Source organism: Balaenoptera physalus (genome assembly GCF_965194825.1).
Source record: "Balaenoptera physalus genome assembly, chromosome: 3".
Lineage (NCBI taxonomy): Eukaryota > Metazoa > Chordata > Mammalia > Artiodactyla > Balaenopteridae > Balaenoptera > Balaenoptera physalus.
In genome coordinates, this window is record NC_138890.1 from 12,716,839 (window position 1) to 12,744,328 (window position 27,490).

Consider the following 27,490-nt stretch of genomic DNA (forward strand, 5'->3'; position numbering starts at 1 on the left):
AACATTGGAGGATAGTTTTATGGAGGCAAGTACTGTGGGGAGTACTTGATTTTTCAACACAGGCAGCTGCATTTTTCATCCCTTAGGGGCACACACCCTCTCCGAGCTTTTGTACCCTCCAGCAAAGCAATTTTCCTCTTATCCTCCCCTTTGGTTTCAAAAAGTATAAGATAATAAAACATTATGGGAAAGCTAATAACAGGAAAGGTCAGCCCCTGAGAGCCCCTGGAGCTGGGCTGCCCCTCACTGCCTCCCCCTCTCCCCACTTCTCATCTTTGCTCTTCATATTTATTTCCCACTGGAACAAGCCGCACCTCCCGCCTGGCTTCTGCTTAACAGGCCAGAAACTCGGCCCCATGGATCATTTTTCCCAGGAGCATGTTATTCTGGTAACGGGCTAAGCAGTCCTCAGATGGGGAACATTTGAGCCCGATTGTGCTTTTAGTTTCAATGTCCTAGGCGACGCCCCTGCAGAATCAGGCCCTGCATCTTTTGTGCCATGTCCTAGGGGCGCTTTCTGGGGCAGCTCACTGGGCAGAGGGTGATGCCATCCCTTTATTTGGAGCTGGGTAGCTCCTGGGGTGGTGCTGGATCAGAGTTGGCAGAGGAGGGTCCTCTCATCAGCCAGGCCCAAGTTGCACCGGGGGCCCCCATTCCCCTGGGGGAAACAGAAGGTGAATAAGTGAACAGACCGCTCCCACCAGGAATGAGGACAGTAACCTAGGATGATGTTGCCAGATAAGGAACGACTCTAGGCAGGAGGTGACATTGGACCGGGCTTCTGAAAGACAGTAAGAGGTGAGGAGAGCCAGGAAAGGGTGATCCTGGAAGAAGGAACAGCAGATGCAAACGCCCCGAGGCTGGACAGGGTGACAGCTGACAGGCTGGGGTGAAGGGCCCCCACGTGGGGGCCGGACCACGTGGCCCTTTCAGGAGGGGGCGAGTCAGGATCCTCCTCTTGGTTCAAGCCGGAGATTGCCTGTAATGTGGGGCAGGACGTGACCAGTCAGTCACATGGGTGAGGATGGAATTCTGTGGCTGCATCACAGAGAAGGGACTGTGGGGAGACACTGGGGACACATGAGCTGCGGGACTGGGAGGGGACGTTCTGGGGGACCCACAGGGCAATTGTGGGTGTTCAAGGGCGGGGGACACCCCAACTGATGCGTGCCCTGCCACCACTGGCTCGCGACTCTCCCTCACACGGGCCTCAGCCTCCCACCAAGGTCTGGAAGCCACCCCCAGGGAAGTGTTGGGTGAGGCCCCTCCTCTGTCGAGTCCCCGCTGTTCCCGCAGCCCTCCCCCTCTCTGCCTCCACAATACAGACCCCAGAGGCCCCCTGCCGCTTTGTTCTCTTTCCCTCCACACATGGTCACGGTCACGCTGGCGGCTCCCTCTGAGCGCGGCTTACACACATAATGGGAGGGGGGAGAAAGCGTTCCCAGTCGCCCCCGCATCCGCCCCCGCGGTCCGCCTCCCCCAGCCCAGCCCGCACCGCGGAATCCCCGCCTCAGGACCCCGCCCGGGAGAGCATTACCTTTCGCGAGATGCTCGGGGTGGGGAAGGGGGAGGGCTATTTTTAGAATGAATGGAAGAAAAGAGGGGAAAAAAATCAAAACAAAAAAAAAAGGATGGAGGCTTGTAGAAGCCTTCTGGCTCCCAAGAGGAAAGCCCCCTCACCCCAGGCCAAGGCAGAAGGGGGTGGGGGCTGTTTCAGAGACGGGGCGGGCGGAGCAGCGGGGGCAGAAGGCGAAGAGGGAGAAGACAGTGGTCTGGGAGGGCGCCGCGCTTCCTGGAGGTAAGGGGGAGAGCTGGAGGAGACCAGGAAGAGGTAGCCGGCAGCCCTACAGACTCCTGAGAGCTGTAGGGACCCCAGAGGTGGGCGCTGTCCAATCCAGACACTCCGACAAACAGACTCGGAGAGGGGCCTGGGCAGAGCCAAGGTCACTGGGGGGCTGAGCCCTAGACTCAGTCTCCCATCCCCTAGTGACCCAGACCTCGGGAGCCGCATTGTTCTAATTTGGCAGAGTGACCTTCACAAACCCTGCCATCCAGGCCTCTGCGGTTCATGTTCGGCGGGGTCCCGGAATCGTGCGGGAAGAGGGCGGATATCAGGATATCACTATGCAACAATAACACGGAGAAGTTTTCTGTGGTTTGTTTTCTGACCACCCCGGGTCCCTCCTCCCTCACTGGGACCTTCCAGCCCGGGCAATATCACCAGCTGCTCGAAACCCCCGGGTTCCCCCTGTAACTCCAGGCCCACTCAGGGTATGTGTGGGGGGGGAGGTTAATTGCCTTCTTCTGTCTCCCTGGCCTCTGCTCCTTCCCCGGACCCCGGGAGCGGCCCCCAGAGTGAGGGGGGCAGCCGTATTCTGTGCTGCTGGGTCTCTGGGCCTTGGCCAGAGGCTCCCCCTGTCTGGGTCTCAGTTTCCCCATCTATGAAATGAGCGCTGCGGGGTAGCAGCGGCAGAGGGTCCTCCCGGCTCTTTGAGCATCCTAGGAGATTTGCTGGCACGCCCCTGCGAGGAGGGGGCTTGCGCGAGACCAGAACGGGGATTCCCGCCCCCCACTTCTAGAGCAGCGTGGCGGGGGAGGGGGTCGCGCGGCGGCAGCCTCCGGCTGCCTCTCCCTCTGCGCGGTCGGCGCCCCCTCCCCGGGCGGCAGGGCGGGGCCCAGAACGGCGGGGAGGGGGTCAGCTCTGCGGCGGCGCGCGCACACCCTCCCGGCTCACACGCCCTTGCCCGGCGGTGCACTTGTCTTCGCGCTCGGGCCAGGCGCGGGGGCTCCAGCTGCTGCGGCCGACTCCGGCCGGTGAGTAGGCAGTAGGGGGGTGGGTTACAGGGTGGAGGTCCCAGCGGCGCTCCCCTTCTCCTCGGTGGGAGTATAGGTCTGGGTTTGCCCGACTCGGGGAATTCAAAGGGGGAGCTGCGGGAGGGAAGGAAACCCCTTCCATTCTCCCCCAACACCAAGCCCCGAGTCAGCTCCAGGGCCCCCAACCCCTGGAGAAGGGGGCTCCCGCTCCCGGAATTTGGGATGCGGAGACATTCTCCCACGGAGGAGAGGGTGGAGACATGGGCACCCTCCTGCGCCGCCCTCAGTGTGTGTGTGTGGGGGGGGGGGGAGGACTGGTCCCACTGCCCCTCCCCATTACCTCCCCCTCCCCCAAGGCCTTTCTCTCCCAGTGTGTGGCAGGGATTCCCCCGGCCGGCCTTGCTGCAGAGTGGAAGGGAACCCCCTCCTGCCAGCCTACTGTGCGTCTAAGCGCTTGCTCTTTGGAGCTCACGCTCTTCTCTCTTCCCTAAGCTTCTTCTCCTACCCCCACCCCCTTTGACAGGGAGAGAGGCCCAGAGAGGGCTAGCACTTAGCCAAGGTCATGCAGCTGGGCAGGAGCAGAGCCGGGTTTGTGGCTCACTAACCTCAGAACCCAGCGGATGGTGTCAGCTCTAGGGTCCTCCGCTCCCTGCATTTAACCACAGGTGTGAGGGCCCTGTCTGGGGGACCCTGGAACTGGAGGAGGGTTTCTCTCACTCTCCCCAAGTCTCTCCGCCCTGCTAGAGGCCCAGACAGGAGTGAATGGAGAAGCCCCACCACCACCACCACCTGGCTCCTTCCTTTTGGCTCCGAGGTCCCTCATGCCCCCTAGCTCCCCACCCCAAGCCTGACCAAGACCTTGAAGGAAATCCCTGGGGCGTGGGGGGATTCCAGATGGGCAAGCCGAGCATCGTGAGGCCGTGGAATAATGTCCAGTCTGATTCACCCACCTGCTGGTTGACCTTCTACCATCCCCCTGCCCTACCAGGGCCAGAGTCAACTCCCAAGTCCCCCTGGCTAGAACAGGCAGCCCCTGAGCCATGCAGGCGGCCATTGGCTCCCACCCCAGACGCTGGCAAAAGAAAGGACAGCTGTGATGTTCACAGCCAGCTGAGTTTTCCCTTCAGTCCCATTCTGGGGTCTCCCCCACCCCTCTGCACCATGGGGCTGCCCTGTGTCCCCTTCTGCCCTCTCCTCCAGGGCAAGACCTGGGTACTGTGGTCATATGGGGATTCTGGAGACAGCCCTGTATAGACAGCGAATACTGTGAGGGAGCTACAGTTCCCAGGGCAGCTGCAAAAAGGGGAGGATTTAGGGACGGCCAAGAATAGAGCCAGAGGTTCCTGACTCCTTTATCCTCACACCAGCACATCCTAGCCTCACCCACCCAGCTCTCCCTGTGGTGAAGGAATTGGTGGGTGCGAGGTGGGGAGAGGAAGACAGGGAGCAGCCTGAGGAAAGGCAGATAGAGCCTTCAGTGTCAGGGGAAGGAGGGGGGCCTCCAGGGAGGGGGCCTGGTATGGGAGGAATGTATCAGCAGAGGTTCACCAAGGGGCATGCGGGAGGCAACAGGGCTCCACTGGACAGACAACGCCACTGATCGTGAGTTTCCCTAAAACTTACAAGGTAACCCAGCTGGTCAGAGTGTAGATCTGTTCTAAAGACCATTGCCGTCTGGGAGCTGTCCGCTGCCTGCCCTCCTGGGGCCCTGCTCCACCCCACAACCCATGTCTGGTCCTTACAGGTCAGGGGGGAAAGAAAAGCGGCCACAACCCCCCGCCAGCCAAGTGGTAGCCCAGCGGGACTGAAGGGGACAGGCCGTTTGGTGGTGCCTCATCAGGAAGACCCCTGCACCCGAGGGAGGGTGAGTGAATCGCAAACTCAGGTCACATTTGGGGGTCGGGGGCAGGGGGCCAGGAGTTGGATAGAAAAACTGGTGACTTAAGATAAAAGTGCCAACCTTTGAAACAATACTTATAATTTAATAATTATTATTATTATAATGACTATGAGTTCTAGAGCCCCCCGGAGAGTCACTATCCACTTTCTTTGATCACTGGTGGCGGGGAACCTGCTCAGAGAGGCTCAGTGATCCACCCAGAGTCACACAGCCAGAAGGAGGGAGTTGAACTGGGTTGGAGGGACCCTAACCTCCACAGTCTCCACCACCCAGATCCCATGGCCTCACTCCCTGGGGACAACCCTTGGGGAGCAGCTCCTTTGCTTCTTCTTTCTCCTGCAAATGTTGATGGACATTCTGGTGTCAGCAGTGAGCTGCCGATGTGGAGAGGACAGAAGTGCCAGTCCCAGATGTGTGGGATCATTTAGTCAAGCAACAAAGACTAAGCAGTTGTGGTATGCCGGGCCCAGGACTGGGCACTGGGAACACAGCAAGCACTGAGGCAGGGCCAAATATGCCCTTGTGATATGTGCTGGGAGGAAAATAAAACATGGAGATGTATTAGAGAATGACTGGGGCATAGGGGAGGCTCCGGTAGTTGCGCAGAGGGACCTCGCCAGGGAGCTGACCAGGAGCTAAGACCTGAAAGAGGAGGAGTAGCCAGCCAGGCAAGAGCTGGGAGAGCAGCATACCAGGCAGAGGGAACAGCATGTGCAAAGGTCCTGAGGCGGAAAGAAGCTTGGCATGTCTGAGGAACAGTGAGGAGGCTGGTGTGGCTGGAACAGAATGAGCAAGGAGGAAAGTGAGGGCAGGGGTGTCTGCAGGCAGGGGCTGAGGTGAAGGAGTGGACTTCAGAACACTGGGGAGCCATGGAGTGTGTGTGAGCAGGGGAGAGATATAGTCTGATTTATGATTCTCAAAAGTCCCTGTGGCTTCCGTGGAGAACAGGGACTATTGGGGCAGGAGTGGAAGTGACAGAAGGCCAGAGGGGAAGCCAAAGGGGCATCTGAGTAGTCAGCTGGGCCAGGACCAGGGTGGGGTCTCAGGGATGGAGAAGAGTGGGCAGATTCTGGGACTGAGCTGGCCATGGAGGATGAACTGTTTGTGGCCAGGTTTCTGCCTCATGCTGAGGGACCATGGGGAGGGAAGGAGGGATTAACTGTGCCTGGGGAAATCTAGGCTAGGCATCCTGGAGGAGGTGTTCTTGCTCTTTGAGCTGGGTCTTGAAGGGTGAATAGGAGTTTGCCAGTGGCCAATTGGAGCCATGCCCGGGATCTATTCATACAGATGCCGTGCAGGCCACGGGGAGCCACTGAGCACTAGGAATTAGCAGCAACATGATCATATTTTAGCAAGGAAAGACCCCTCCGGGGGCCTAGCAGAGACTGGACTGGAGCCCGAGAGGTCAGGAAGGAGCTTTTGAAATGGTCCAGGTCATGATCAGGCCAGTAGCAACTGGGAGCATCCAGTCAGCCATCACAGTATGCCTGGCACGTTTAATGGGGATTAGCTCCCTAGCCCCTCCCCCTGCCCTTGGAGGGTCCTCGTTGCCCTGCTGAGGAAACTGAGGCTCAGAGAGGGACAGTCGGTTGTCCATGACCACTGTATGAGTTTCCAGGGGCTGCTGTAATAAATGACTACAACCTGGGTGGCTTAAAACAACAGGAATATATTCTCTCACATTTTGGAGGCCAGCAGTCTGAAATCCAGGTGTTGGCGGGGCCACACTCCCTCTGGAGGCTCTGGGAGAAGTCTCTTCCAGCCTCTGGTGGCACCAGATGTTCCTTGGCTTGTGGCTGCATCACTCCAGTCTCTGCCTTTGTCTTCATGTGGTCTTCTGCCCAGTGTGTGTGTCTGTGTCTTCTCACGTGGTCTTCTTATAAGAACACCAGTCATCGGATTAGCACCCACCCTAATCCAGTATGACCTCACCTTAATTTAACTGCATCTTCAAAGACCAATAACGTGGCCAAATAAGGTCACATTCTGAGGTCCTGGATGAACTGGAATCTGGGAGAGATACTGTTCAAACCAGAACAGCCATGCAGCAGGGCGCTGTGCTTGACCATCGAGCCTTTGCCCCAGGGCTTATGCCAAGGCAGGGGCTGTAGGGATGGGGACAGAGGGGTGGCCTGGAGCGAATTTAGGTGGACAGGCCTGGGGTCCCATTCGATGTGGGGGACTCTGGGGAGGAAGAGTTAGTCTGGAGCCTTCCAGATCGAGAGTGAGGAGGGAGGGAGGAGAAGTTAAGTGTCTGGAGCAGGGATGCTGCTGCCAGCTGAATGAAAAAGGCAGCCCCAGGGCGGGTCCCCTGGTGGATGTGGCAGGGTCTCCCAGACCTTGGCTGCTTGTGGGAACTCCGTGCTAATGACAAAGCCGATTCCCTGCCTGCGTGTCACCCCCAGGCTCCCACCTCCTCCTTCAGAGTAGGGACTGAGGGCCCCTCACTGGGCTGCCCGCGGCGAGGACCAGGGGATGCCAGGCACAGTCCCTTTCCACCCCTCCCTGGCCTCATTTCTGCTGTGAACCATCTGCAAGGGCCAGTTGTATATATTTATTGATTCAAGGTCTTATCTTGCCCACTGGCCTGAAACCATGAGTTTGGGGGATTTTGTGTGACTTTGTCCACAAGTATCCCCCGCTTGGGGTGCAAACCCTGCCTACAGGAGGTGCTCAGTAAATGCCGATAGAATAAATGAAGCTTCTCCAGGCCCCTGAATACTGGAGAGCCCAGGAAGAAGCCCTCTGTGATGCCTGCCCCAGCTCCCCCTGCCCCCCCCGACCTTCCTGTCCCCTTCCTGCCCTCATAGTTCACAGGACACTAGGGGGCTTAACCCTCCATGAGTTCCGCTCTGCTCGGACTCCTCCCACACACAGCCCTGTGAGTGGGACCCCTGCCCGCCTCTGTGACTCGCCCCACCCTGTTTACTCCTTCTCTCCAGCCCCACTGGTCTCCCTTCTCTTCCTCCAACACACCCTCCTCTGTCTCACCTCAGTGCCTTTGCCCTTGCAGTGCCCTCTGCCTGGTGTACCCTTCTCCAGCTCTTCTGGGGTGGCCCCTTGGCCCCTTTCAAATGTTCTCTTTTCCGAGAGGCCTCCCCTGACCATTGTAGTTAAAGGCTCCCCATCCCTGTTCCTATTTTTCTCAACTTCATGGAGTCCTTTTCCAGTGCTTTTGTGTGGAAGCCTTAGGAGTCCTTTACGTGGAGAGGTTTGTTCCCTTCCTCTAGAAGATCAGTTCCAAGAGGAGCAAGTTTGTATCTGTCTCAGACTCTGCATCCCCAGCACCAGACTTAGAGAAGGAGCTCAGTGGGTATGTGAATGAATGAATGAATGGGTGGATGAATGAATGAATGAATGAGAGAGTGAGTGAATACCTTCCCCACTCTGCCATCCCCACACTCAAAGGGGACTCAGGGTCCCGCCTCCTTCCAGGCAGTCATTGGTTAGACCCAGGATGGGTCTGAGATTTCTGTGAATGCGCAGCTTGTGGGTGAGGGGGGAGGTGGCCAGTCTGCCCCTCCTCAGGCCACTGCCTCTGGGTCCTTCAGTTCCTGGGAGGTTCTCCCAGGTCTCCTGCACCCAGACCCATGGCAACTGCCCTGAACTTGTGGCCCAGCCCTCGGGCCTCTGGAGGAGGGGCTTTGTGTTTAGCTTCCACCCCCTCACTGGTCTGTAGGTTATTTTCTGGGGCTGAGTCCTGAGGGCCTCCCAGCTGAAGTTCATTTGTATGTTCCTCGGGTCCCTTCCAGCTGACTGGGGGCTGTTGAGAGGCTGTCTGGAATGGAGACTCAGGTATATCCCACCCAGAGCTCCACTTTCATCCACCCCCCTACCTTTGTCCACCAATGCCAGCCTTGTCTCAGAGGGGTGAGATTCAAGCAGATAGCATGGCCAGCTTGGGCAGGAGGTGATCGGTCACCAGATTGACTATCAGCTCCTTGAAGAAGGTCCCTGATCCCTCAGGGCAGGTGAGCCCAAAAGGGAAATAGGGATGTTTCCAGAGAGAGAAGGTAGATGCAGAGCCTACAGGGCCTGGGTAGGGGGGGAGGGCTGGAGAAGCCTCTGGGGGCTGTGGCCCATGCTTTTGTGAATTTCTGGATGTTTACCTGTTGGACTTGAATTCAGAAAGCATCAGATGCTGCAGGGACCCCACAGCAGTCTGTGCAGGCCAGGGTCGACCCGTAGGCACGGTGAGAATGCTTCTCGTCAGGCAGGGACCCATACGGGGGCAGGCTCAGGCTGTCAGGGGACAGGGCATTGAATGCGGCACAAGGATGTGTGCCAGACCCCGAGAGAGATGTGGGCGGCTCCATCACTGTTGTGCTTTAGGAAGAGCCCCCAGTGGCCCAGGCAAGGGAACAGCAAGTGCAAAGGCCTGGAATGAGCTGAGGGGAGTCGGAGGAGGCCTGGGATGGGGGGGCTGGTGAGTGGATGAGTGGGATGCAGGATGGAGCATGGTTGAGGATGCGTCCCTTTAGGGTTCCCACAACCCCACTCCTGGAGCCCCTGTGGATACAGCAGGGTATGGGTGGTCCCCAGGCCTCTACTTCCCACCTATCACAGACCTGTGCACTGTCACCATGGCTAGGCCTTCTTCAGGGTGTCCCCGACAGCCTGGGCTAAAGAACAGGCTCTCGAGAGGAGGGAACAGGAGTCCCATCTGCTGACCCCTGGCCATCACCTGGCTGTGCTCAGCCTCGCCACCATCACTGGCCCATGACACTACCCCCTGCCCAAGCAGCTGTCTGCTCATGTATTCATTCAGCCCAGCTATTTTCTGGGTACCGCAGAAGAAACAAAACAGATCAGCTGCCCTCAGGGAGTGATGAGCAATCAGATGTTCCTGACCTGGTCCAAAGCTCAGGGCCAGGAATAAAACAGATGGGGGACTGGGAGAGAGATGGGGGGAAGCTGCTACCCCCAGGAGCCCCTGGGCTGGGGAGGGCAGAGCCAGACTCAGTGACCCAGGTGACAGGGTGACAGGGTGGGGACAGGGTGAGGCTGAGGTAGTGAGGCTGCCTGGGAAAGGAGGAGGTAAGGGCTCCCCACTTTCCAGTCCCCACGGCTCCTCTGCGCTGCCATTAACATTGAATGAATGTTGCCCAAGGCCATCCTCAGTGCCAGGGGAAAGGGGCACCGTTTGCGGGACCCCCAAAATAGTCTCCTGCTGTTCTGCCATCCTGGCATTGGTTTGGGGAGTTAGGACTGGGGGAGGGGGCTAAGTCTGAGTGGGCTCTCTCCTTCCAAAGAAGATGACCTTTGCCCCAGCAGGCACCCCCTCCACCCCTGGAAGCCCCCATACCCAACTCCGAGGCATCTTCTACTTGCCAACATCCTGCTTCCCACCCCAAGACTCCCCCACACGGAGAGGACTTTGATGAGGTCATTTCAGGAGGGAGATGTCCAGTCACTTTACAAAGTTGTCCCCTCAGCAAGTGCGTGGTGTGATCAGCCCCCAGGCTCGCAAATGTTGAGAGGTGGCTGGAGTTTGGGGACCTGATTTTGGAAAAGGGGTGGTTAGTTCTCAAAGGCTGTCCAGGTCGGGAGTTTTCGCTTCGCTAAGGTCCTCTCCACGGCGCGGGGCAAGGGTGAGTTTGAGGAGCAGCAGCTCGCTGGGGAGCGAAGGGGGAACCGGGGAAATGAGGGATCTTTAAATAGAGGCGGGGCTTGCGGGGTCGCCGGGGGCGGTGCCAACCCGGGCTCGGCCAATCGGCTGCGCCGTCGGCGTCGCACCGCCCCCTCCTCTCCCTGCCCGGGCGGGCGCTCGCCCCCCAGCCGGGCCCGTGGGCAGGGCGGCGGGGGATGCGCACGCTGCCACCGCCCCCGGCCCCACAGACCCGGGGCCTCGCGCCCGCCCGCTGCTGCCGTCCCCGCCCGCGACCCCGGCCCCGGCCCCTGCCTGGGGGTCCGCGGCCGTGCGGGACCCTCTCCCCTCCAGCCTCGTCCGCCTGCCCAAGACGAGCCCCGCAGGTACTGAGTGGGATGGGCAGGGGCACCCAGGGCGGCATGTCCCGGAGTGAGATGCGGTTTGGGGCAGGGGCTAGGAGGGTTTCCGTGGGGTCCGCAACCCAGGGGTTACGGCGACGGGGGCAATGTGTGTATGTGCACTGCCCGAGTGAGTAAAGATTCACGGACCCCCATCCTGGAGGGGGAGGGTACTGGGTTCACTTTGGCGGGGGCAGAGCAGTGAGTCTCCAAACTCCATACATACGGTGGGGGAGCTCTCGGGGTGGAGGCAGTGACCCAGGACGGACTTGGTAATGGGAGGAAGGAGACCCTCACCACTGGCCCCTGTATCCAGCCATTAGGGGCAGCACGGCAGGGGTCGGAAACCCGGGTCCCCCAGCTCTCCCTGGACAGAGGTCTGGTACCCAGCACAGTGCACTGCTTGGGCTGTCCTGGAGGGTGGGGCCACACATGTGAGCGCTGAAGGCTGGGGGTGAGCCAGAGATGCTGATGGAGATGCATCAGAGTGGAGGGCACTGGGGACAGCAGGCTAGGGCAGGCTAATTGCACCCTGTTGGCTGCTGGCAGGTTCCTGACGGGTGGTGATGGGGGGAATGCCTAAGGGATGGGGCAGTCAGCCAACGACTTGCTGCACCCACTGTCGGGCAGCCCATGGGGTGGAAGGACGAACAGATCCTGTCCACCCTGCAGAGCTAGGGCCCCAAGAGTGCTGGTGGAGGTGTGTCCTAGGGTCCTACCCCACCCTCCGCAGGGACACACAACCCACAATTCACCCACATATCCTGGAAGGTTCTACCATGTGCTGCTTTGGCCATGGTTCCTGGGAGCAGTGGGGTGGGCATTTGCCCCAAGGAGGCTCTGCCTTGGAGACTGATGGGCAGGGGTCACGTTCTCCTGGTCCAGCTCTGAAGGACAGATCACGGTGTTCGGTAGTGTCACCACAACAGGCGTACCCATGGCTGAGTGCTAAGCATTTTCCACATGAGATCTCACTCCATTGTGGCCACCGACCCTGCTGGGATGGCACCGAGACACCCCTTTACTAAAGAGGTAGATGAGGAAGTGGCAGTGACTTCGTCCTGGCTGGGACACCCAAAGGTCCCTCTGCAATCAACCCATCATTTGTAAAAGAGTTCACTCGAGGGCCTTTCAGGTCTGGCCATTTTCTTTCTCTTCCTGTTGGGTGGGACAGTTCGGAGGAGTTGGCCTCCTTGCTCCCTGCTCTCTGCACACCTTCCCCAACTCCTCAAGAGCCCTCCTGGGTCCCCCCGGCCCTGCTCGGCCTACAGGTTTCCCACAGCATCTCGTGGGATGGTACACGAAGGTGGGGTTTTGCTCATCCCCTCACCCCAGCATTCAAGGAACAGAGGTCTTGTGCCCCAGACATGTTAGACAATTTGGGGAATTCCAGGAACCCTCAAAACCAAATGCAGCCCATAGGATGTTTGTTGCTTTTCAGAGGAACTCCTTGGAGAACCCAGGGCCTTCACCCAGAAAAACACACCCGTTCATGGACATCCAAACCTTGGCTGGGGTTTCACAGGGACTTCTGGTTCTTTGGGAAATCTCTGAGGGTCCCGGGGACCCCAGCTTTAGGCCCAGGTTGCATTGAGGGAGGGGAAGGTGAATCTGGGGAGGGGTGTGGTCTCTTGTCCCCACGGCCCTATGGTCCCACCCAGTCTTTAGAAACGGGCTGCCCCTTTCTCCTGCGGGATTGCAGGCAGGCCACTCTGTCCTTCCATTTCCTATGAGGTCGTGGGAGGGGTGGGACAGTCACCATGCCTGTGTCCTGAGCTCTGTGGCCCCTCAAGGACAGGGCCAGGCTGGCTCCCTTTCCAAACAGCCGCTCATCAAGAGGGACCCAGGCAGATCCTGCCATCCACTGCCCCCAGACTGCACTAACTTAGTCCCTGCCTTTCCTGGCTGTGTGACCTTGGGCAAAGTGCTGAACCTCTCTGAACCTTGTCTCCCCTCTGTAGAATGGGAATAAGAATGCCACCTGCCTTGATGAGTGGCAATAGGGATTAAATGTGGTAATTCTCATCAAGGTCTTGGCCGGCAATAAGCAATAGGTCCGCATTAACAACATGGGCACTAAGAAGGCCCTCCCAGAAGCCACCTGCCGCCTGTTCACATGCCCTACCCCACCCCCTCCCTGCCCAGGGCACGTTAGGACACGGCTGCCAGGCAAGGAGGAGCATGGTGGAAACACGGCTGAATTTGGCCTGTGTGTTGGGAGGCTGAGTCACATCCCCAAATTGCATCTTCATCGGTGCATTTTGGAAGGTCGTTTGCACCGCTCCCACCCGCTTCCAGTCCTGACTGCCAGGCCACCACCTCTCCTGCCTTTGCTCCCCAAGCCCTGGGCAGGGACCGGCTGCACCTTCAGGAGGGAAGATGGGAGGGGTGCCTGAGGTTTCCTTGTGTCTTGGGCGAGGGCAGGGTTTGGGGCCGCTGTGTGTGTCCTGGTGGCAAGCTCTTAGCCCTGCCTAGCAGCTGACAGCCCTTCAGGTGGCAAGCAGGGGCTCTAGCCCAGAGGAGAGTGGCACCTGAGTGCTTGTGAGGACGAAGAGAGAGGTCAGGGCCAAGGTCAGCCTTATAAACTGTGAAGTGCTGGGCCTGCAGGAGATCAGCCCATATAATCTGTGATATCCTGGGACCACATGGGGCCAGCTCTTATAAACTGTGAAGCATCAGGTCACAGGTGGCCACAGCCTGGTTGGTGAGATGGATGGAAGTGGGACACATTCTAAGACTCATGTTTCTTGTGTTCCTACCATGTGCTGGCACCCTCGTCTGGGGACATGTAGTGAGTGGGACAGATACTGCCTGGGGCAGGGCGCGGCCACAGGCACAGGTGGTTCTGCAATGCATGCGGTGGTGCCCTGGCCAAGGTCACCCATGTCCCGCCTGGCAACATGGCTCATCTTGGCGTGTCCTGATGTGACACTTTCTGAGCCTGTCACCCCCAGGAACATGGCTTCAGGGCCAGGGAGGTGTCCTGTCTGTGCCTGCAGCCCCCTCTCCCGGGCCCCCAGCACATTGCCAGCTTGGCCTTTTCCAAGGGGACAACACTTGGCCCACAGCCCACCACTGCGTGGCTTCTTGGGAGAATCCCACAAGGCAGCCTGGTCCAGAATCTGCCTTGTAAGGAGATGGTCCCTTCACCACATGGTACCTCAGTTTCCCCATCTGTACAACTGGCCAAATCCCAAGACCCTCTTCTTGGGGGTGTTGTGAGGATTAAGGAGAAAAATCTGTGCGAAGGACAGAGCCTGGCGTGTAGTAGGTGTTCAGTAAACTCAGGCTGTGGTGGCAGCAGGGGGTGCCTGCAGGGGTGGGGAGTGAGAGAGTGGGCTGGGGGGGGCGGGTGGCAGGGAAGGATCTGGCAAGTTGGGACCCAGGAGATCGGACTCCAGGCAGCCTCATCATGTGCGTGTCATCGTCTTCAAGGTCCTTGCTCTTTCATGTGACGCCACGGGACACTGCCCTGTGCAGGAGCAGGGGGCAGATCAGACAGTCTCCTCCTTGGTAGCCAGTTTCCTTGGTGGGGAAACTGAGTCTGGCCCGAGGTCACAGGACCGGGCCAAGCACGCCTCTCAAGACCCTGTAGAATCAGTTCTGGGATTTTAGAGTTAAATCCTGGATTGCTGCTTTGGTCCTGCAATGTGTTTGGAGATCACAGACCTCCCTCCATCTAAGCAGGAGGGAGCTGAGGGTCTCATAGCCACGGCCATGGTCCCCAGTTTCCCCCTGGCCGTATCCCGTGACTATGTAAGTGTGTTCAGGCCTTTGGACAGCTCTACGGGAGGAACTGGAGTAGAGTGAGATTAACTTGTCCAAGAGCCTGAAGGTCAGAAGGAGACAAGCCTGGATTGGAACCACCTCCCAGCTGCTCATTTACACGGCCTCTAGTCCTCCCAGGCAAACCAGCCAGCAGATTCCATCTTGAGGCATTCAGAAGTGTTTATTGAATGTCATCTGTGTGCTAGGCATTGTTCTAGGTACCTGGAGACACAGAAAAGTCAGTGGGCAAAGGTCTGGTAGGAGGGTGTTCCAGGCAGAGGGCACAGCAGGTGCAAAGGCCCTGAGGCAGGACCAAGCTTGCTGGGATCTGGTAATGGGGAGGCCACCGTGGCTGGAAGGGAGTGACTCTGGGGAAAGTGAGAAGGATAAGGTGGGTGGGAGCCAGACCACGGAGGCCTCCTGGACACAGTGAGAAGTTGAGTTTTTATGCAGTGGCACTGGAGAGCCATGGGGAGGTTTGGAGCAGAGGAGGGACATAGGCTGACTTGCAGATTTCTGGAGTGGCCAATCCACGTGTCAGCCGCAATCGGTTCCTGGCCCCTCCAGCCTCAGAATGTGCTGGGGTGGGGTCCGTAGCCCTCTGGTCAGTTGCTGAGGCCCTGACATGACCGTGTCCCCCATGCCCTGCAGGTCAGTGCGGGAGCCCAGTTGCTGAGCCATGCCGGGCCCCGGGCGGCCGGCAGCAAGCCCAACCCCAGCACCCACATAGTCATGAACAGCCACAGACACAATGGCTTCGGGGGACGGCCACTGGGTGGCGGGCTGGGTGCCCTGGGCCGAGACCCTCTGGACCCCGAGGCCGGCCACCCGCCGCAGCCTCCGAATGGCCCAGGCATCCAGGTGGTGGTAGCCAAGAGTGAGCCGGCCCAGCCCTCACCCGGCAGCCCCCGGGGGCAGCCCCAGGACCAGGAAGAAGAGGAAGATGAGGAGGAGGATGAGGCGGGTAGGCAGAGGGGCTCAGGGAAGCCCCCCAGCGTTGGCCACCGTCTGGGCCACCGGCGGGCGCTCTTTGAGAAGCGGAAGCGTCTCAGTGACTACGCTCTCATCTTCGGCATGTTCGGCATTGTGGTCATGGTGACGGAGACGGAGCTGTCCTGGGGGGTCTACAGCAAGGTAGGCGTGGCCCTTGCCCCTGGCACCCCAGGGAGGCCCTGCTGGTCCCACTGGGCTCCCCGAGACTCCTTGGGCACGGAGTGGGGGGCCACATCAGCCCTAGGAGAGGGAGGGGGGTGGGGGATGCTGAGGGGTCCCTGGAGGTGGGAAGGTGGGGGGCCCTGGGCCTCCTGTTGTGTCCACCCCGTGGGGGCAGCAGGAAGGCTGCAGGTGGGCCCAGAAGGCTCCAGCCCATTCCCTCTGCCCTGCAACAAGAGGCTGCACCTTGGCTGAAGCTGGGGATGGGGCTGTCTCCCAAGGTCAAGGTGGGGGGGGCATGGGGGAGCCCCAGAGAAGGGCTGCGCCGAGGAGCAGGGAAAGAGCTTTCCCTTTTTCAAGAGCGGTCAGGACCAGGTTACATGGGTCCCCAAGTGGATGTGAGGACAGAGGGAGATGAGAGCCATGTCAGCCTGTAAACTGGGAAGTGCTACGTCTGCATGAGGTCAGTTTTTGTAAACTGTAAAGTGCTGTACCCATGTGAAGCCAGGCCTTATAAGCTGAAGTGCTGGGCCCACCTTGCCCTCAGCCCAGGCCTAAGGAGTAAGGCCCAGAGCTTCACTTTCTGAGTGAAGCCACCAGGTGGGGGGTCAGGAGGGCTGCCTGCCCCGACAGTGTCTGTCCTGCCCTCTCTCTTTGTCCAGGAGTCCCTGTACTCATTTGCACTCAAATGCCTCATCAGCCTCTCCACGGTCATCCTGCTGGGCCTGGTCATCCTCTACCACGCCCGGGAGATCCAGGTCAGTGCCCAGTGGGGTTGGGGCAGCTCCCCTCCCCCCAGCCACCTGGGACCCCAGCCCACCTGGGACCCCAGCCCTCTAAGACATAAAAGGATCAGTAGCCTCTTTATAGTGAAAAAAAAAAGGACTTCTGTGGAGACACACTGTTTAGATCACTCTAAATTTCCTTGGAATGCATATCTTCATTTTAATTTTCATTGATTTTTTGGTAAAGAAGACCAACAGTGAAGGAGCAGGAGGTGGGCTGGGGTTCTGGTGCACGTGGGTTGTTTTCACAGCCCTGGGCCTTCTGAGGTTTTGCAGCCCTGGGGTCCAGTGTTTATAGCGCCAGGTTCCTTTTCCTAGTCCATCAGACCCTGTGTTTGAAAGATTTATCATGTGCCAGAGAGTTTATTCTCCTATTTCAGGGGTTGATCAAAACCTGGCCAGGCTCCTGGAGAGCCCAGTTCAGGGCCTGTCAGGCAGGCGTTACCACAGCAGGCTGGCACCAAGGCCTGGGGACACCAAAAGGTGCCAGATGTGGCTCTTGAGTCTGGCCTTTGACTCCTGACCTCAAGGAGCCACGGTATGGCAGGAGATGGGTGTAGGAAAATCCTACCTGGGTCGCACTGTATGCAGACCTGTCAGGGGACACCCAGGGTCTGGCACACAGGAGGGGTCCTTGATCTGGCTGGGGGTTGGGGGAGGGGGACAGTGACCCCTGAACTAAAGGAAGCAGTTCTGAAGATACAGCTGTGGACAACAGTCTGGCAGTTCCTTAAACAGATAAACATGGAGTTACCATATGACCCAGCAATTCCCCTCCTAGTTACACACCCAAGAGAAACAACAACCTACATCCACACAAAAACTTGTACACGTATGTTCATAGCAGCATTATTCACAATCGCCAAAAAGTGGAAACAACCCAAATGTCCACTGACTGATGTATGGATAAACAGAATGTGGTCCATCCATACAATGGAATACTATTCAGCCAAATGAAAAAAGAATGAAGCGCTGTGTGTTTGTAGCACCACAACTGAGTGGCTGAAACAACAGGAATGTATTCTCTCACAGTTCTGGAGGCTGGAAGTCCAAGATCAGGTGCTGGCAGGGTTGGTTTCTCCTGAGGCTCTCTCCTTGGCTTGCAGACGGCCACCTTCTCATTGTGTCCTCACATGGCCTTTGCTCTGTGCTCACACATCCCTGGTATCTCTTCCTCTTCTTATAAAATGACACCAGTCCTGTAGGATTGGGACCCCACTCCTATGACCTCATTTAATCTTAATTATGTCTTTAAAGGCCCTATTTCCAAATACAGTCATACTGGGGGCTAGGGCTTCAACGGATGAATTTTGAGGGGACAAAGTTCAGTCCATAACACTCCACCCTCTGGCCCACGTTGCAAATCCTTGTCCTTCTCCCATGCAAAATGCACTCATCCCATCCCAACAGCGCCCAAAGTCTTAACTCATTCCAGCGTCAACTCTAAGTCCAAAGTCTCATTTAAATGTCGTCTAAATCAGACATGGGTGAGATTCGAGGTACTGTTCCTCCTGAGACAAAATTTTCCTCCAACTGTGACCAGACAAGTTGTGTGCTTCCAAAATACAATGGTGGAATAAGCATAGGATAGACATTCCTGTTCCAGAAGGGAGAAATATGAAAGAAGAAAGGGGTGACAGGTCCTACACTTCTCTCAGACCTAACCAGGCAAATTCCGTTAGATTTGAAGGCTGGAGAATGATCTTCCTCGGCTCAACGCCCCACCTTCCAGGCCCACTGTGGCGGCAGCATTGCCTCGTCGGCCTGCCTCGTCGGCCCTGAGTGGTGGCCTTTTGTGACTGCCTTCTTTCACTCAGCTTAATGTTTTCAAGGTTCGTCTACATTGTAGCATATGTCAATGCTTCATTCCTCTTTATGGCTGAGTAATGTTGCATTGTGTGGAAGGACCACATTTTGTTGATCCATTCATCCATTGATGGACACTTGGGTTGTTTCCACTTTGGGTGCCTGTGAACACTGCTGCTGTGATTGCGTGCACACAAGGACGTGTTGGAACGACTGTTTTCATCTCTCTCGCCTATATACCTATGAATGAGATGGCTGGGTCATTGGTAACTCTGTGTTTGACTTTTGGGGGAACATCTGTGCCACGTTTAGCTTGAATTGTGGCCGACCCTGAGAACTAGGGAGTTTTGCCTTTGAGGCCATATTTCTTGTAAAAGCCGACGGGGTTTTCGGCCGGGATCTTGCTCCGGGGCCTGGTCTCGTGTCCGAGGCCCACCTCATCCCGCCCGCCTGACCTCCGCAGCTGTTCATGGTGGACAACGGGGCAGACGACTGGCGCATCGCCATGACGTGCGAGCGCGTCTTCCTCATCTCCCTGGAGCTGGCCGTGTGCGCCATCCACCCGGTGCCCGGCCACTACCGCTTCACGTGGACAGCGCGGCTAGCCTTCACGTACGCGCCGGCAGCGGCCGAGGCCGACGTGGACGTGCTGCTGTCTGTGCCCATGTTCCTGCGTCTCTACCTGCTGGGCCGCGTCATGCTGCTGCACAGCAGGATCTTCACGGACGCCTCCAGCCGCAGCATCGGCGCCCTCAACAAGATCACCTTCAACACGCGCTTCGTCATGAAGACGCTCATGACCATCTGCCCGGGCACCGTGCTCCTTGTCTTCAGCATCTCCTCCTGGATCATCGCCGCCTGGACCGTGCGGGTCTGTGAGAGGTGCGCCCCTGACCCCCTGACCCCTGATCCCAGTGACCCTCATGCCCACCCATGACTTTAGTGACCCCAGGGCTCTCCCAGCCATCACTCTGTCCCCATGACTTCTGACCCTGGTGAACCCCATGCCTACCCACGACTTCAGACATCCAAGGCCTCCCCCCAGCCATCACTCCATCCCCATGATTCTGACCCTGGTGACAGCCCCCCCATACCCAGTTCCTGGCCTCAGTGACAGTCCCTGGCCTCAGTGACAGTCCCTCAAGTGCAGCTCCCTCATCCCTGGGACTCCAGCCCTGTGTCCCCACTCCCCTCCAGCCCCTACCCCGCACCCCTCTAGGACCCCATCCCTCTTCCTCCTCCCCCTCCCCCAGGGGCCCCTCCACTGGCCCAACCTCTGGCCCAGGGTGGTGGAGGCAGCAGGAACAGGGACCACCCCCCATCCACCTATCCCTTCCCCACAATTTAACCTGCTCTCCTTCTCCCCTCTGCCCTCCCCACCGGACTGTAGGGAAAACATGTGAGTCCTACCCTCAGCCGAGCTATGTGTGCAGAGCTGCCAGCTGCCCTGCCCGCCAGGAATTTAAGATCAGCTGCCACCAGGGGAGGGAGTGGGGAGGTGAGGCGGGTGGCTGGGACCTGCCCAGAGCCCACAGGGCCCTGGGGAGAGCCTGTCCCAGTGCAGCCAGGCACGTGGGTCTGGGGTCAAGCCCAGGATAGCGGGAGGCAGGCCACTCTTGGGCTATGTGCACTTGGCATCCCTGGGGTCCTTGTCACCAAGGTGGGGGCAGTGGTGGAGAGAAGGGGGGAGAAGAGCTTACTTAGCTCTGGTGTCTTGTCAGGGCAGCTGGCCCCAGGGGGCTCAGACAGCTCCTTCCGAGAATTAACTGGGTCTGGGGTGAACGAGAAAACCGTCCAATCTTTTAAGACCCCCGTAAGGGGTCTGTTCTGAACAGCCTTGGAAGGTGCAGGGCCATCAACCCGACTTATATATGAGGACACTGAGGCTCTGAGGGGCAAAGGGACATCCCTGAGGGCCTAATTCCTGATTGTCTCCAGAAACCCCCAGGGGTTCCAGGAGAAGGAGGGGCCCCACTGGACCTCTCAGGGCATGGGGGTGCCTTGTCTGGGAAGGGGTCTCTCCTGCCTTGTCCCTAGCTGGGGCTGGGACTGGGCTTTCTGGGAGGTTCCTTGGCTGGACCTACCCCCAGATCCCCAGTCCTCACCCCTTCAAACGCCCCCTCCATGACCCCTGCCTCAGCCTGATGTCGGGCTGATGGGGGTGAGGGCCTAGCTCTTTCTGTCATCAAGGTTTACTGTCTGAGGATCACACAGGGGCTCCTTGGACCCCTAATGTGCCCCCGTGCCAGTTCCCACAGACCTCAGGACTGAGATCTGGGGAGTGGGAGAGGGTGCCTTGCATCAGGCATCCCTGGGGTCCAGGCTGGGTCACTGCAGGGGTGCCTGGGAAGGGAGGGGAATAGGGCAGGGCCCGGGGTGGGCAGCCAATCCTAAATTCTGAGCCCTCTGACACTGCTTGATGCCCTCTCGCCTGCCTCGCTCCAGCCCTGTGGCTCTGAGCCACCCCACCTCCTGCATGCCCCCCACTCCCTGGCCCTGGGGGTCCTGTAGCACCCACCACAGCTCCAGCTGGACCTGGCGCCTCCCCCGATGGCTGATGGGTTCTCCACTCCTCCGGCCTCCTGGGTGTGGAGCCCTGGTCTCCTGAGAGAGACACTAGAAGCTGGTGCAGCTTGGGGCTCACATGCCTCAGTGAAAGATGGGGTTCAGTCCCTGGTCCCCCTTGTCCAGCAAGCAGCCCGGAAGTCCAGGCTGAAGGGGCCTGGAATGGCACCCGACCCTCCAGTGGGGCAGGGACTCTCAAAGCCCAGACCTGCTGGGAAGGCCTCCAACCCTCCTTCCCACCTTTTGGGTTTCCATCTCCTCCTTATCTTGAGCCCCTGACCCCAGCCCCGTCTGCCTGGAACAGCCCTACCCGCCAGCTCCCCCTGCCCTGCCCCTGCGGCCTAGGAAGGAGGGAGTCAGCTGGAAAGGGCTTCCTGACCTCCCAGAGCTGGAGGGGCTTTGCAGGTAGGGGGCTGAGCTGGAGCAGAACCTTGAGCCATCCCCAGACCCAGAGAACCAATCCCTTAGTCCCCCAGCCTGGGCTGACCATAGGTAGAACCAGTTCATAGCCTGTGTGGCCAGGGTCCCAGGCCCGGCTTTGATTGGGACAAAATCATGTCCTTGCAAAGCCCTGGGGTCTGTCCCCCTGAATAACAAAAGTGGAGTCCCAGGCCTCTCCCCAGTGCCAAGCAAGCTGCCCCTTCCCTCCTGACTGCCAGGAGAACCCCAGGCCCGAGGTTGGGGCAACCGCCCGCCACGTATTGACTTCCCTAATACTCCCAAGCCCCAGGGTGTGGTCCTCCAGGCTCCTGTCTCCCCGTAGGGTCCTCCTCCCTCCTTGGGACCTTGCTGGCTGGGGAAGTTCTTCCTGCTGTCTGACCTGAATCCTCGCCTCTACTTCCTGCCGCTTCTGGTGCCCGTGGCCACCCGCGTTCGCATCTGTCTGTGTGTCTGTCTTTGGGAGGGGGATTGTGTGCACATGCGTGAACACGTGTGCATGCCCCCTCATGTGCGCACGCTCACGTGCGTCACCCACAGGTGGACCCCTCTCTGCCCAATAACCAGCAGCTTGGGGGTCAGGTGAAAGGAGAAGGTTGGAAGGGATGCTGGGAAGGAGTGGTTGCCCTCTGCCCTGTGGTACCCTCAGGAGGACCACAGGGCTGCCGCCGGCACTAACCAACCCCCCACCCTGCCCTATAGCGGTGCCCTGGACACTTTGAGCCTCCAGAGTGATCAGCTCCCTGCAGTCAAGGCCCCCATGCAGCCAGGTGGACCCAGGGCCCTGCCTTCCTGGGGGTGTGATGAAGGCAGAGGGACCAGTGTGGATTGACTGGGCCCTCCCTGGCTCCCCCCATCCCCCAGGTATCACGACAAGCAGGAAGTGACCAGCAACTTCCTGGGAGCCATGTGGCTCATCTCCATCACCTTCCTCTCCATCGGCTACGGCGACATGGTGCCCCACACCTACTGCGGGAAGGGCGTGTGCCTGCTCACTGGCATCATGGTAAGGGCGAGGGCCCTTGCACAGCCCCACTGATGGGGAGCTCACGCCGTCTCAAGGTGGACCCGCTCAGAGTTCCTCCCTGTGTCAGCCCACCCCTCCGCCACCCTGCTCCTTCCCTCTGATGTGACACAGAAGACACCCTCAGGCTTCCCGGGGACATCTCCTCTTGGGTTCTTCCAGCCCTAGATATGTAGCTTCCACTGTATTCTCCAGTCCAGATCCTGTGGTCCACTCTGAACCAAGAGTCATTTTTGCCCCTTTATGCTTCGCAGCCTGCTTAATTCACAGCCCTTGGATCCAGGGCAACGGGCTTGATGCCTCTGTGCCTCGGTTTCCGCCACTCCCCCTGCTTGTTGCAAGGACTGAGTCTGTTCATTTACGTGAAATGCCTAGAGCCATGAATGCCTCGGATGCCCAGTCAATTCCCTCTGAGCCCTGCCATCACAGCCCAATTCTCCATCCTTCCCTGACTACCGGGGTGTCCTGAGCACCCCACTGAGCCCCTGGGGTGTAAGGTTTATCTCTTGTGACTCCTGTGGGCCCAGGCAGCACCCCTTCTTCCCTGAAGACTTCTCAAGTCCGCCTGCTTGTATGGGCAAACTTTGGCGTCTGGTGCCTTCTCTTTATCCTGATTTGATCATTAGATTCCCTGCCCATCCCCTCCTTCTGGAACCTTCTTTCTCTCCAAGCTTCTTTCATCTCCACAAGTGCTTTTCCGTGTTTTGAATTATGAATTGTTCGACCTACAGTAGGGAACTCCTCTCCCCAGCCCCCAATTAGCATGTTCATTTTGATGCCGAAAACTCGGCCTCTGTCCACTGGTGCTAAATCAAATCTTGGAGTCAGAGTTTGGGGTGAAGTAGGAAAAAATAGCTGTATTGCTTTGCCAGGCAAAGGGGGACACAGCAGGCTCATGCCCCTCAAAACTGTGTGTCCCAACCCAGGAGGATTTGGTGAGGAGTTTTTTTTGTTTGTTTGTTTTAAATTTATTTATTTATTCATTTATTTTTGGCTGTGTTGGGTCTTCGTTTCTGTGTGAGGGCTTTCTCTAGTTGTGGCAAGCGGGGGCCACTCTTCATCGCTGTGCGCGGGCCTCTCACTATCGCGGCCTCTCTTGTTGCGGAGCACAGGCTCCAGACGCGCAGGCTCAGTAGTTGTGGCTCACGGGCCTAGTTGCTCCGCGGCATGTGGGATCTTCCAGACCAGGGCTCAAACCTGTGTGCCCTGCATTAGCAGGCAGATTCTCAACCACTGCGCCACCAGGGAAGCCCTGGTGAGGACTTTTATACAATGGTTCATGGACGGAAATGCTGATAAGGCTCAGAGTGTGTGCAGGGCCTGCATTCCTTTAATCTGGCCTCAAGTGATCTCCTGATGAGCTTCTGTGGTTCTTGAGGTTATCAAACTTATGACCTTCTCTCTGGAATGAAGACTGCTTCATCAAATAGTTCATCTTCCATTTGCTGGGGGCCTTAGTTCTGCAGAAGAGCTCAAAGATACTCTTATGTGTATCCCTTAAGGTGGAACCAGGACCCTGCCCCAAGGCTGCACTATGGTTTCTTGGCTACTCCTCCCTTGTCTGCATTCCTTCCCTTCCCTTCCCTGATTAGCAACTGTTCGAAAGGCTTCTGTTGCCCAGGAGCCCCACAGGGTCCTGCTCGGTTTCAATTTGTGAAAAAAATCAATGAACACCCACAAGCCAAAGGAAGTCAACCAACCCGATTCCCCCCAGGGTCCGCCCCAGGCCACTTCCTTTTCTTCGTAGAGAGATGCTTTTGTTCTTGCAAAAGTATTATGCCATCCCCGCCGTGGTTTCCTTTCCTCCTGCAGAGGGAAGGGCTGTCTTTCCATTGGCTCCTCCCAGCCCCCTTCACTGCATGTAAACTGACCCCGTTGTCACCATCTCCCGAGGCCCATGGCTCTCTCCCCCCTTCTTGTCCCCTCCTCTTTGGACACAAGCTGGGGGTCCACGTCCTCCTCCGGCCCCCACCGGGGCCTCACTTCTCCTGGCCAAGCTGACCTAGACCCTCTCTCAGTTAAAAGGCATTATGCCTGTTTGCTTACGTTATTTTTTGAGATTGGAAGAGAAAAAAACTAAAGATCGGCCACAATCCACTCCCCTACTCCCACCCCCCGGCAAATGAACTTTACAAACGAAAAAAGAAGAGCTCTCAGATAAGATGATGGCTTTAAACCCAGAAAACCTGCAGCGAAACAGAAAAGCCATGTTCTCTTCTCTGGGATGAGCCTCCTTCCAGAAAATTAGTTCCGTGTTTACCCTGTGGCTCATTCCAGGCCCTCGCCCCGGCACGTGCAGGAATGTTTACACCCAGGGATGTTTTTGCTTTTCTCTGTCACCACACAGCCAGGTATCACACAAAGCCACACATTGGTCTTTACTCTCTCTCTCTCTCTCTCTTTTTTTTTTTTTTGGCCGCACCGCATGGCTTGTGGGATCTTAGTTCCCTGACCAAGGATCAAACCTGGGCCCTCGGCAGTGACAGCTCAGAGTCCTAACCACTGGACCACCAGGGAATTCCCCACACATTGGTCTTTTAAGCCACTTTCTAATTCTTCTGTTAGACCTCTCCTCTTCTACCCTTGCCCAAGTGTGTCCCCTCCCAGTCACTGCCCCACGGACTCACCCCCTTCCAATAGCTTATAAAGCACACATTTGCTCATTCTTGAACTTCAAGGCATCCCAGCATGGCCTCCTCTGAACTCAGTGTCTTTTGCTGGACGTGGCATCCATGCTATTGTGCAGAGTCATTGGCTGATCCTTTTCCTGGAGGCATAGTATTCCACATGGAGGTTTCCAGTATGTTTCTTTGCCCCAGTTGACAGGGCTTTTCTTGAACACGGACTCCTGAGTCTTCCCAAGACGTTCGTCCTGGCCAGGAACACATGATGGGGTCTCCTCAGGGGCGACTTTGTGCCCACCCTTCCGCATAAGTGTTTCCTTCCAGCTGGAAGAAAAACTAGCCACTCCCCTGGCCCTCAGAGGCTGAGCCCAGGTCTCTTCCTTCCTTCCACCCTGTATGCAGTAGCTGCAGGAGGAAGCAGCAGGTGGATGGGGTGCCCAAGACAGCCTCCAGCGCAGGTGGGGAGCCGCCTTCTGGCCCCCTCATTGGCCCCTGCCACCTGCTCCGCACCACTCCTGGGGCTGATGACACCTGGATGTCCTGGGCTCCCCGGCTTCTGATTCTCAGTGGCAGAAGGTCCCCCTTCCCTCCCTCCTTCTGCATCACTTTTCACTGCCCCCCACCCCTACCTCTCAGCCTTGCTGTCCCCCTCGGGTCCTCACGCCTGCCCTTTTGTCTCTCAAGTGGCCCCCCAAGTGGGCAAGCAAATCCTTTCTGGCCTCCTTCCCTAGCCGGGAGACTGGCTGCCATTCAGAACATACTGGGGAGGGTGGTTGCTAGAGCAGGGAACCCGTCACGGGGGAGATGTCCCCCCACTTTACTTCCCTGCATCCTGGGACCAATACTTTGCCTCTTTCCTCCTGCAGATGCCCCACCGCAGGCAGCTGGCCTGACCCTTCTTTCTCGCCACCCTTCTGACCCTACCAGCTGAGTCCCCATTACTGGTCAGCAACATGTCAGCTGGGTCTCTGTCCCCATCATCCAGACCCCAAAGCCTGGATGGAAATGCTTCCAAATCCTCCCACCTCCGTGGACCTCAGCCCCAAATGTACATGCAGATCCTGCCTGTTTCTTGTCCTTTTTCTTATCTCCGAGCCTCACTTTCCCCATCTGCCCAATGGGGTTAAGAGTGGTCCTACCTCCCGCAGTTGCTGGGGATCAAATGAACTAATCTATGGCACAGGCTCCCTGGACGTTTGATGGATATTAAGCAAGTGGGGTTGGGAGTCAGTGAACTCAGAAGATGGGATTTGCCAACCCTGCAGGATTGGAGGGCAAATGTGAGGGGGAGGAACCAGGAGGGCTTCCTGGAGGAAGGAGGGTATCCTACTTGCAACCCACACGAGGTGGACCCTGACGTGCCCCCTCGCCCTCTTCATGCAGGGGGCTGGCTGCACGGCGCTCGTGGTGGCCGTGGTGGCCCGGAAGCTGGAGCTCACCAAGGCAGAGAAACACGTGCACAACTTCATGATGGACACTCAACTCACCAAGCGGGTAAGGACGCCAGCCCCATCACAGCCACCTCGCCTCCTGGTCCTCAAGGGCAGACCCTCCTCACCTTACTTCTGCACACGTGCCCACGGGTCATGCCGCGCTGCCTGTGTGTGCCCAGCCTGCCCTGGGCTGTGCCACCACGTGAGCACCCTTAAGCTGTGCACAGGTGTCCCTTCTGTGCCCAGTCACAGCCCAGTCACGGGCCCCTCAGCAGGAGGCAGGGATTCGTGGTGAGGCAGCCAGATGCAACTTATAAGCCGGATGAACTCAGCAGGTCAGCTTCTCTGTGTCTCTGTTTCCTCACATATAAAATGAGAGAGATAACCGGCGTGTGTAGATTCACTGAGTTAACATTTGCATAGAAAGGGTGCAGAAAGGGTCTGGCCCATGGTGAGTGATGTGTGTTAGGCAGACACATGCGCGCACACACACACAGCACAGATGTGGATGTGTAAACATGGTACTGACCTACAGTCCCAGGACCCCAGAGGGGCATTTCCAGGAGTTTCTGGAGGGTTCCAGAGCCTTCCATAGTTTTGTGCTACTCTAAGGAACTGTTCTTTCTCTGGCCTCAGGTAAAAAACGCCGCTGCTAACGTTCTCAGGGAGACGTGGCTCATCTACAAACACACCAGGCTGGTGAAAAAGCCAGACCACGCCCGGGTTCGGAAACACCAGCGTAAGTTCCTCCAAGCCATCCATCAGTAAGTCCAACACCTTTCCCACTTGCATTTCTGTGTCCACCTGGCACGGAGGCAGCCCTGGCCCACGGGGAGGAGGCTGCAGACTAGGCCAGACAGCTCGTCATGGCCACATCATGGCCATTCCCATGCCAGGTGGTCAGTTGGTTGGGGCCTGCAGCTTCTGTGCTGGGTGGGATAGTGGGTTGGTCGGAGGGAGGCGGGTGATGGGCCCAGCACTTGTCCAGAACAGTCACCTCTGATAAATCATGCAAACCACCCAACATAGTGGCAGGTAGCATATTTTATTCTCTGGAATAGCCAAAATGACTCTCCCCTTGGACACTGAAGCAATTTCCCCTTTTTGCTTTGGCTTCCAGGAAGCTCAGAATTAAATCTGTGGCCTGATTCATGTGATCATATGGGATAATTAGAGATTACTTAATTTTCTCT

General features: G+C 57.8%; 1 protein-coding gene across 4 annotated transcripts in view; it reads left to right on the forward strand.

Moving 5' to 3' along the window:
* The first annotated feature begins 4,559 nt into the window (after window positions 1-4,559).
* Window positions 4,560-27,490, forward strand: part of KCNN1 (potassium calcium-activated channel subfamily N member 1) — a 29,017-nt gene continuing 6,086 nt past the window's right edge. Inside the window, exons 1-7 of one of the 4 annotated variants that reach the window (XM_082453410.1) lie at window positions 4,560-4,678; window positions 15,122-15,604; window positions 16,285-16,380; window positions 18,677-19,095; window positions 22,081-22,222; window positions 26,248-26,358; window positions 26,934-27,061. In XM_082453410.1, coding sequence (XP_082309536.1) covers window positions 15,203-15,604; window positions 16,285-16,380; window positions 18,677-19,095; window positions 22,081-22,222; window positions 26,248-26,358; window positions 26,934-27,061 — 1,298 coding nt within the window. In that variant the 5' untranslated portion in view covers window positions 4,560-4,678; window positions 15,122-15,202. Of the gene's footprint in view, window positions 4,679-10,433; window positions 10,688-15,121; window positions 15,605-16,284; window positions 16,381-18,676; window positions 19,096-22,080; window positions 22,223-26,247; window positions 26,359-26,933; window positions 27,062-27,490 lie in introns of those variants that run through there. The other 3 variants (XM_082453411.1, XR_014261478.1, XM_082453409.1) reach the window with 3 other exon arrangements.